We start from the raw sequence: 11,006 nt of genomic DNA, 5'->3' as shown, positions 1-11,006 counted from the left end.
TGGGGGAGGGAGGACTCAGCAAGTGTGGGAGTGTTGTCTTTGGATGCTCTATTGTAAATCAGTGTGTTACTATGAATAAGTGTCACATCTGTGTCTGTACAGCCTAGATGTGTGTGTGTGTGTGTGTGTGTGTACCTGTGAAGGTCTCCAAGCACATAGGGAAAAAACACAAACAAAAACTGATGTGAGAATCAGAAGACCTGGATACTACTCTGTTTCATTTACTTCCCGCGTGACCTTGGCTAAGCCTCCTAGCTTCTTTGAGTTTTAATTTCCCTTTCCATAGATGGGAATCACAGCTTTGCTTATCTCTGGGAGTGGGGCAATGATAAAACATGATAATGCTCTTTGTGGACTGTAAAGGGCTGTAGCCATGTGCGGTGGTGCTGTCTGTGTGGTGTGTGGTTGAGGGAGTGTTCCTGAGTGTGTACTTGCAGGGATGTGCAAACCCTTGGTAATATGGTATCCTTAATACACCGGGTCTGCTCCCTGTGGAGACCTTGGGAAATTATCCAGTACATAGAACAAAATAGTCCTGGAGGAGCTGAGGGGAGGCTGAGAAAGAAAGCAGTGTAGCTCTCCTGGTTGGAGGTGGAGGAAGAGGGGAGGTCAGGATAAAGCATCTGTGCTTTCTCCCTGATCTTTATGGGAAAGAGGCAAGGTTGGTGATGCTCTGGTGTGGTTCCTCCCCTGTCTTGGACAGGGGCCCACTGAGGGTTTCCTCTTGCTCAGCTCCCATCCTTGCTGACCCGAGGGAGCAGCTCGACCTCTCTGCACAACAGCACCATCCGCAGCACCATCTACCAGCTCATGCTTCACAGCCTGGACCCCCTGAGGGAAGGTAAGCAAGGCCTCCCCAGACACCCACATCTGTCCCATCCACTCCTTCCCTCCTGTAGCTGGAGAAGAACTGGGACCTGAAAATCCGAGAGGCAGTGAGGAGGGGGTGGGAAGAGAGAATAAGCAGAGGAAAGAGTGGGTAGTAAAAGTCAGACAGTCTGGGAAAGAGGGTAGAGACCAAGACGGGTCTCACCAAGAGAGGGCAACAAGGAACATGAAAGCAAATGTCCTTGAGTATCCACATCCCGCTACTTCCCTGCCTCTGTCCCTCCCTATAAAACGAAGGGGTTAACCTGCAGCTGTGCTCTGCCCAGGGCTGGGTTGGGGCTGCCCTGCAAGGCCCACTGCCCAGGAGTCAGCCCCAGTGTTCCACGGAGAGCGTCTAGCCAGACAGCTTGACCCAGGCTGACTGGCCTGGGCTGCTTCTGGGGACATCGCTTGTAGGGTCCCAAAGCCCAGAAGTTCTTAGTGGCACTTCCTTTTGCTTTATATTCAACTCTGGAGTCTTAGGAAACCTGTTAACTCCTCCTCCAGTCAGGAACCCTGAAGGACACCCTGGAAACTGCCAGGAGCCTTCTAGGGGTGATGAGGGTAAGAGCAGGGCCCAAAGTACAGCGGGGGGCTGTTGTCCAATTTGACAAATGGTGGCAGTGGCTGAGATTCTCACTATGCACCTTACCAAATCCTGCCTTCTGCTTCTCAAAATAGTTGCCCGATGCATCTCAGACCCCTAAAGGGCACCTCTCAGTTACTTTCCTGCTCTCCTTGAGCCCCGCTGTCTCTGGGGCTCTGGTGCAGAACCGGAGCCCAGCCAGGAGACCCATCAAGGAAAGGCTTGCCTTTGGACAAAAGCCAAGGGCTCGGACTGCAGTTGGGCAGGAGGGCTGAGGGCCAAGCTGAATATGACACCACAGAATGATCCATTGAGTCCCAGGGAGCACTCTGACTGACCTTTCTGGCTCAAGGACAGATTTTTGGGACTCAGAATTTTCTTTAGACTCTGAAGTCCTTTTCAGAGACAATATTTGGCTTGTCAGTTGTTAAAAAAAAAAAAAAAATATGGGCTGGTTGCAGTGGCTCACACCTATAATCCTAGCACTTTGGGAGGCTGAGGTGGGGGGATTGCCTGAGCTCAGGAGTTCGAAACCAGCCTGGGCAACACTGTGAAACCTCATCTCTACTAAAATACAAAAAAATTAGCCAGGCGCACCGGTGGATCCGTTTAATCCCAGCTACGCGGGAAGCTGACACAGGAGAATCGCTTGCACCTAGGAGGTGGAGGTTGCAGTGAGCCGAGATTGAGCCACTGCACTCCAGCCTAGGCAACAGAGTGAGACTCCATCTCAAAAAAATTTTAAAAATTAAAAAAAAAAATACTGTGAAAAGCTACATCAGACAAGTGATGAAACCTTCCTTAGGAATTCGTCAAGGTAAGAACAGAGGGAGAGAGAAAGGGAGAAAAAATTAATCTAAGCTGCTAATGGAGCTGTTAGGAAAAAAAGAGAGGGGGGAAAAAAAGAAGTAAAAAGAAATTTCTGAAGGTAAGCCTCAGCAGACATTGCGAGAGAGGCCTTCCACAAATGTCAGCCCCAGAAAGATGGTACCTCCGGGGTTTGCGGAATGGAAGCTGCAGCCCCTGGCAGCCTCCGGTGATGAGTGCTGGGGGGCTCTGGCCTCAGCCCTGTGAGGAAAGCTCGATCTCTGGGTCAAGAGTGGCCACTCCCAGAGGAATCACTGACTAGTGAAGTCCTGACAATAAAGACCTTCTCTTGGATGGGACTAGAGGGCCCCCAGCTGGGCCACTTGCATGACCAACAGCCTCCAGCTGGCCTACTTGTCCTAACAGGATTACGTGATGTTCAGGCCAGGCTGAGGTCAGAGGAGATTGATGTTAAAGCGATGATCCAGCCACGCTGAGAGAGGAGAAGCGTGTGAGGAAACCAGTGCCCAGGAACCAGCAGCAGTCATCCCAGGGAGGACGAGCATGCTGGTACATTGTCTCTGGGCGTCTTTGGGACAGGAAATGGCTCTCACAGTGCATGACTGCAGATATCCTCTGGGATTCAATCGTGCTCAACAGCCCAGCCTGATTCTACACCCTGAGACTATGTGCGGGAGGGGCGGGGACCGTGAAGGGCTGTGATGAGGGCCTTTATTCCCCAGACTCTAGATGCACATTTGTGTTTACGTATGCTGTTTCCAGATGGCCATCCAGATGTTTCCACTTTTTCCAGGTGTTCAGCTCTTTCCACAGAGCTGATCCGTGGAAAAGACGTTTCCTGGGGTCTAAACTCTCACCTTTCTGTGAAAGGGCTTTTCCTCTCCAGGGTCCCATGCCTCTTGCGGTGATTTCACTTGGATATGTGTGAGACAGGGTGGGGGAGACCCTGCAGCTGACCTGCTTTCCTCAGTAACATGGGAAGTGAGAGGCTAGGCTGTGAGGGATGAGAAGGAAAAGTGGAAGCTTGTTTTTTGCTAGCCCTTCCAGCCAACAGTCTGCAGGTACTCAGTGCCGAGACCAGAGCCAAGGGAGCCCTCCTGTGACAGCAGCTACACGTTGCTCAACAGAAGGCTTCAAGGCTTGATTAGTGCCAAGGGGGCACTGGGGTTGTCTGCATGAAGGAGGCAATGGTGTGTTGGCCCCTGACCTCCCAGTTCTGATGAGGACCCAGGCCCACCAGCCCACTTCGAGGGACCACAGGTGTCATAGTGGCGGCTCTACCCATGGAGCTTATTGCCAGGGCCAGCTGCAACTGAACTGTCTCTGCGAGTTTAGGAGAGAGGTGGAGAGGAGGAAACTCCAGACCCATTTATCTGTTTTCTGCCCATCCTGGAGCCGGGCAGAGGCTTTGATCCACCCAACTTCCCAGATTACACTTTCCAGCTTCTCTGTTTCCTCTCGGTTCATCTGTACTACGAACTAGATGATCTCCAGGGTTCCTTCTAACTCAGGCCCTCTGGAATGCTGGGCATCGTCTCTGTGGGGTTGCTTCCCAGGTAGGACAGCTGCTCTCAACTACTCCAGTCAATTTGTTTTCATCATTGTTGTTGTGTCATTACAGCTGAAAGTTGTATAGTGCTTTCCAGATGTCAGATACTGTTTTGAGCATATTCATGTATAAATTCACTTGCTCTGTCACCAACTCTGGGAGATTTTATAGATGAAGAATCTGAAGTACAGAGAGCATAAGGAATCACCCAGTTAGGTCCACAGCTATAGCGCAAGTGGCAGAACTAATATTCAAACTCAGGTCAGCAGGCTCCGGAGTCCATGCTAAAGTAACAATAGGAGTGAGGCCAGCACTTGCAGCAGTGAGGGTGTTTTTATTTATTTTGTCTCATGAACCCCCATCACGTCAGTGCCTTGAGGATATTATGGTATTACCTTTTTAGAGAGAGGATGCTGAGGCTTAGTGAGGGCATGCAGGCTTCCCAAAGTCACCCAGTGCTTATGGGGCAGAGCCGCCTAATTTCAGAATAGATCCCATAGATCCCATGACACCACTTTGGTTTTTGTTTTTGTTTTTGTTTTGAGACGGAGTCTTACTCTGTCATCAGGCTGGAGTGCAGTGGCACGATCTCAGCTCATTGCAGCCTCCACCTCCCAGGTTTAAGTGATTCTCCTGCCTCAGCCTTCCAAGTAGCTGTGACTACAGATGCACACCACCACATCCAGCTAATTTTTGTATTTTTAGTAGAGACAGGTTTCACCATATTGGCCAGGATGGTCTCGATCTCTTGACCTCGTGATCCGCCCAGCTCAGCCTCCCAAAGTGCTGGGATTACAAGCATGAGCCACCGCGCCCAGCCCAACACCACTTTGTTCTTATCACTTGTCCCACTGCCCTCACCCTCCCAGGCCACACAGCTGTGCGCTCCTTCATCTGAGCCTTGTTCCTTCTTCCCCTCTCACCTTGACATTACACATGTAAAGTACTTGCATGCTTCCTGTCACATAGTCACGGTGGAAGAAAATTGCCTGCCTTGTGTTTCTCGCCTGGAAATCAGGGCAGCACAATTCTGTGCATGCTGCTCTGTGGGCCTCTAGGAAAGCACGTGCACAGGAATCTGAAGGGGGTCCTTCTCAGGCTCTTATTGTGCCTGGGGTCAAAAAGGGTGTGGCTGAGAGCTTCTTGGTGAATAATTTCCCCTTTTCTACTGGAGATGGAAGGTTTATGAACATGGCCATCGGTCGTCCCCTTGGAGCTATAGTAGAGCTTCTTAGCTACAAAGATACTATAGTCCAAAGGTGGCAAAAAACATCTCCTTGCAATTATTTCTCCATTTCATGTTCATCACAGATATTGCCAATCAATCATGGTACTTTCCTACGAAGCCTGGGTCAGAGTCCTTCTCAATTCAGTACCCAGGCAGGCCATCACTTGAACTTGTAAAGGAAATAAATCCTATTTCTTGGCCCTGAGTCCAACCATGTCATTTTACCAGAGAGGAAATAGGCCGTGAAAAGGGAAGTGACTTACCTTCGGTCACGGCCAGTCAGTGGCAATGCAGAGAATGTTAAGACAAATCTTTGGGAATTAAGCATCACAAATGGGCCTAGTAGGATCAGAATCCAGGTGTCACAACCCCCGGGGCAGCCTTTTCCCACATTCTGCAGCTGCCCTCTGGCTGCTCTGCTGACTGTCCTAACTGAAAGGGTGTGGCAGGGATGATCCTGCGATCCCAGGTAAGATGTATATCCTTTCTCCTTTGCAGTTCGCCTCGCCAAGGAGAAGGAGGAGGAGAGCTTGAATCAAGAGGCCAGAGCTCAACCCCAAGCCAAAGCAGAAAGCAAACCAGAGGGTGAGAAGATGGCCACACCAGCGGGTTTTCTCCTGCCCACTCTCCCTGTTGTCAGTAGTGAGTTTGGCCTGGAGGTGGCAGCCAGCCAGGCCAGGGGCTGAGACACGTCTTTGTGAGCCAGTCAGAGTGAGGGTCAGATATTGCCCTGAATACCGCTCCGCTCTAGACTCCTCCTTCCCAGGTGCTGTCTTGCTGACATGGCTGCTGGTCTGAGAGTGGCCCCATACAGCTTTCTCTCCATTTTCCTCAGGTAGGGTAGGCAAGGGAAGGCTAGAGGATTGTTGAACTTCTACTTCTTTTTGCTAAATCTCATCCCAAATGAGACTATTGGATTTTATTTCTTCTTCTTGTCTCTTCTGTACAAGGACAGTGTTGCTAGTTACTGGGTCTGAAACCAGCAACCCCAGTGAGGGAAGGCTATCAGGGGTCTGGTGTCCCTATCTGTGTGGCAGCTAGGACTGAGAAAGTGGGACAGCCACTGCCATGTGGGCTTTGCACAGCACACTGCCTGATCCATCCAGCTACCCTAGAGAGAGGTGGAGTAGCAGTCATTCTTCCCATCCTATACACATGAGGCTCAGAGAGGTCAAGTGACTTCCCAAAGCCACACAGCCAAGAAGTGAAAGAACCCTACCTAAACCTAGCTTCCCAGACTTCCCAGGTTTCCCTTCCTGTCAATCCTGTTCCAAGGCTTCAAAAGCTACTGCCTTTGGAATCAGGCAAAGGGTCAGACTCCAAGTGCTGGGAGCTTTGCCCTCTGCCTGTTCTGGCTGCCCAGCTGTTGACAGTGTCCTTGGCCACAATGGCCAGGAGGGAAATGTCTGTGAGTTACAGGGGAGCAAGAATGGTCACTTGCCAGCTGTCTGCTCATCTGCAGATAGGTCAGGGCAATAACAATTCACATCATCTTTCTTTTCCTACCAGCAAGAAATTCCCCCAAATAAACCTTCAGAAACCCTGAAGTCAAATAGCTTTGCAGCCACTTACGCCAGTGTCTCTACCAGCTTCCCTCAGAGCCTTGTCCACTCTTCTAATGTAGTCCATTTTATTCTTTAAAGAGGAGGAGCCAGCCAAGTTCCCTGTGGTCACGGTCACATCAGCCCCTGCTCCAGACATCAAGGGAGATCAGAAGAAGAATCCGGGTGGTCAGGTAAGCACCCATCCTTTGCACAGATGAAACTGGAGAAGTCCAGGGAAGGAGTTGCTGACCACAAATACATCCTCCCTGAAGGTCTGAAATCCTATTTGAGGTTCAGTCCTCTAGGGGTAAATATTACTCTTTCTCTGAAGATCATTTCAAAAATACCAATATCTCATGGAGCCAATTAACTCACTGGAACATCTTAGTATCAGTGAACTAATATATTGACAATGTATTGTGAACTGTCACATGCTATAAGAACATAAGGAATAATTGTTAGTGGGTCTCTGTCAGCAACTAGGCGACAGTGAGACCAGGTAGCTCAAGAGCACTGGGAAGCTTGAAATGCAGATAGGAGGGTTGCTGGGTGAAGGCCTTCGAACCTGCTGAGGCTCCTCATTGCCTACTGCACCTGGTCAGGCTTCCCAGCCTTGTCTGCAGAGCTTCCTAAGTCCTGACACTGCTCTGTCTTTACAGCTCCATGGTCTCTTCTTCCACCATGTTCCGGCCAAACTAGATTTCTTGTCTCCATGTTTTTCTACCTCCCAGCTTTGGCTCACATGGGAAGCTCGAAATGCAGGTGGGAGGGTTGCTGGGCGAAGGCCTTCAAACCTTCTGAGGCTCCTCTCCCTAGAATGCCTTTTCTCCTCCATTTTCATATATCCTCATCTTGTCACGCACTCCCAGCCTTCTCCCTGGCCTCTGGCCAGTATAAACATCTTTGTCATGTAGCTGCCTTGATCCGCTCCAAATCTAAATGCCCCTGGCACTCTGCACCTATCTCAGGGCTTTTGCCAATTGCCTTTCTTGTATCCTGAGCCTACTAGGTGGTGAGGTTGCTGAAGGCAAGATCGAAGTCTGAGTTACCCCTGGCTCCCCTACAGAGGGAAACAGAATGCCTGGTACACAGTTGTGCTCAATATATGTTGAGTGACTGACAGTAAAAAGCATTCCATTTGCAAGTTCCATCTCTTTTCTCCTCTCCATTCAATACCCAGAAGCACTTGATTATATTTCATCCTTAAGCCAGCAACTTTGGGTTCAGAATCTAAGCTTCATGGTAACATGAGTAGGCCTATTACCACTAGCTCAGGTAAATGGGATTAAGAGGATACAGAGGTATCCCTTGGAATCCCAGGGCACGAAGTGAAGCTTGATCTCATGAAGAGCTGGACCTAGGCCTGAGAAGGCATCTGTGACCCTGGTGGCTTCTCATTCCATGTCCCGCTGTCCCTCACATCCCTTCTCTGGATATAGGCTCTATCACGGGCCTCTCTTGTCAGGCTGCCTTCATTTGTTTCCTTATGAGCACGTATAACCCCAAAACACTACCCCAGTCCTGCAGTCCACAGGGGAAATCAGTGACTGGTTTCCAGAATTAAAAGAGAGACAATCAGGCCGGGTGCGGTGGCTCACGCCTGTAATCCCAGCACTTTGGGAGGCAGAGGCGGACAGATCGCTTGTGGTCAGGAGTCCGAGACCAGCCTGGTCAACATGGCGAAACCCCGTCTCTACTAAAAATACAAAAATTAGCCGGGTGTGGTGGCACGTGCCTATAGTCCCAGCTACTTGGGAGGCTTAGGCAGGAGAATCGCTTGAACCCGGGAGGCGGAGGTTGCAGTGAGCCGAGATCGTGCCACTGCACTCCAGCCTGGGCAACAGAGCGAGACTCCATCTCAAAAAAAAAAAGATGAGAGAGAATCAGTTTAACCCAGCTCCTTGGTCAAGGACCCAGGCTGCGTCTAACTGGCTATGGCTGGCTGACTTGACTCCAATGCGGGACGGGGAAGCTACCTGCTCAGCTGGGGCTATTAGGAGTGATGGTCTTCAGAAAGGAGGGTGCACATGGGCCAACACTCCCACACTTATGGGTTTCAATGACTTGTCATCTCCTCTGGGAAGCATTCTCCACCTGATAGGAATCCTCATTCCCAGTTCAAACCGCAGGCCTCACCAGCTACTATTTGACTTTTTCATTGGGGAGTTCTCAACCCTGGTTGCATATTAGAATAATTTGGGGAAGTTAAAAAAAAAAGACCAGGCCCCACTCTCAACCAGTTATTTTTTTTCTTTCTTTCTTTTTTTTTTTTTTAAAGGCTAGTCAAGTGAAGCAATGGGAGTGGAGAAGGAACAAAGAAATCAGTAACTGGTTGTGATCAATTAGTTGTAAACACCACTGCACTGGGACCAGCCTCTCAACCAGTTAAATCAGAATATCTGGGTGTGTCATTGGGCATCAATGGTTTAAAAAGCCTCCAGGTGATCTTAATGTGCATCACAATTGAGAATCACTCAGCAGCCTTTGGGGTTGCCAATATTTGACATTTGTTACAGAAAACATATTTACTCCATGAACACACAGCCCAGGGCACTGCTCAAGGGATGGACCAGCATGTTGCTATACATTAGCTGGGTGCCTAATCTGAGGACACTCCAAATCAATGGCTTTTAATTTTATCTCTTACGTTTTTTATGGGGTTATGGGGTCTCGCTTTATTGCCTAGGCTGGCCTGGAACTCCTGGGCTCTAGCAATTCTACTGCCTCAGCTGCCTGAGTAGTTGAGACATAGGCATCTATGTCTGAGACCAGACCCCACTATCAATGGCTTTTAGGGTATGTGGAGATAGTCAGTGGCTCCCAAACACTGGTCTAAAAGTGGATGTTTTAGGAACATCTGTGAGTTATTTTGAAATACAGATTCCTGGCTTCCAATCCTAGAGATTCTAATTTAGTTGGTCCAGGTGGGATCAGAAAATCTGTATTTCTTTTTTTTTCTTTTTTCGAGATGGAGTTTTGCTCCATCACCCAGGCTGGAGTGCAGTGGCACAATCTTGGCTCACTGTAACCTCCACCTCCCAGGTTCAAGCAATTCTCCTGCCTCAGCCTCCTGAGTAGCTAGGATTACAGGTGCCCACCACTGCGCCCCGCTAGTTTTTATAGTTTTAGTAGAGACAGGGTTTCACCATGTTGGCCAGGCTGGTCTTGAACTCCTGACCTCATGATCTGTCCCCCTCGGCCTCCCAAAGTGCTGGGATTACAGACATTAGCCACCATGCCTGGCCGAAAAATCTGTATTTCAACTAGGCTCCTCAGGCTACCAGGTTTGGAAGCCAGACATCTCATTTGGCCCTTTACCTGGTATTGGTAAAGCGGGGTAGTTTGGTGGACCATCCATATTCAAATCCCAAATTCATCACTTACAAACTATGTGGACCATGGGCAAGTTACTTAATTCCTTTTGCTCTAGTTTCTCCATCTATAAGATGGGCATAATTCTATCTATATCATGAATTAATTGATTCATAAAACACAGTAAGTGCTAGCTATTATTATTAAACTACTTCCCATGGTGCCTGGCATATAAAAACCCTTAATAAATAGGTATTATCATCCTTATTTTATACATATAAGGTAATAAAACAATTTAGGAGTTTTAGTAGACTCAGCAATGCATTGTGGCCACCAAAGGATGTCATGCCGTATTAGGCAACATTAATGGAAGCATCGTATCTAAGACAAGGGAGTGATAGTCCTATTTCACTCCCTGCAATGTTCTGTGTTCAGTTTTGGATACCCTCCTCCTGGGATATAAGCTAATTAAAATGAGTTCACGAGGATGGGGAGGAGGCTCTAGGCCATAGCATGTACAAATGATATAAGGACCTGGGAATCTTTAACCCAGGGAAGAGAGCTGTCTCATGGAGTACTGATGTTTTGTAAGGCATCAAAGAGTAAACCTATACATGGGGGTAGAACTCTGATATATATATGGACTTCAGATGAATCAGAGGTGTCAAAGATGACAGAGGCTGCTTTGCTTTAGGTGGTGAGTTTTCCGCCCCTGGATATGATCAAATAAAAGCTGGGTAGCCACTAGGTAGGACTTTGGTCATAGGAATTATCACACCAGTTTTCTCCTCATAGTTAAGTTTTCAGACACATTCTGAGAAGCACACCAACAAAAAAATTGGGCAGCAACAAAAGGAAAACAAGCAGAGCAGTTACCAAACATTAATCTGTTGGTTTTGGATTGCAGGAAGATATGGCTGAAGCTGAAAGCACAGGTGAAATGACAGGCAAAGGGGGCAAAACTGTTGGTGAAGGTGAAACCGAAGAGAAAAGTGGGGGTGAAACTCAACCAGAGGGTGAAGGTGAAACTAAAGACAAAAGTGGAGGTGAAACTCAACCAGAGGGTGAAGGTGAAACTCAACCAGAGGGTGA

General features: G+C 48.7%; 1 protein-coding gene across 1 annotated transcript in view; it reads left to right on the top strand.

The window, feature by feature from the left end:
- SLC24A1 (solute carrier family 24 member 1) overlaps positions 1–11,006 on the top strand; it is a 36,858-nt gene that overhangs the window by 19,620 nt on the left and 6,232 nt on the right. The window contains exons 3-6 of the mRNA XM_037732937.1: positions 733–841; positions 5,557–5,643; positions 6,702–6,793; positions 10,822–10,912. Coding sequence (XP_037588865.1) covers positions 733–841; positions 5,557–5,643; positions 6,702–6,793; positions 10,822–10,912 — 379 coding nt within the window. The remainder of the gene's footprint in view (positions 1–732; positions 842–5,556; positions 5,644–6,701; positions 6,794–10,821; positions 10,913–11,006) is intronic.

Source organism: Cebus imitator, unplaced genomic scaffold, assembly GCF_001604975.1.
Source record: "Cebus imitator isolate Cc_AM_T3 unplaced genomic scaffold, Cebus_imitator-1.0 Scaffold485, whole genome shotgun sequence".
In the NCBI taxonomy this organism is placed as follows: Eukaryota; Metazoa; Chordata; class Mammalia; order Primates; family Cebidae; genus Cebus; species Cebus imitator.
Note: the sequence above shows the minus strand (reverse complement) of the source record. Positions and strands in the feature narration are given on the sequence as shown.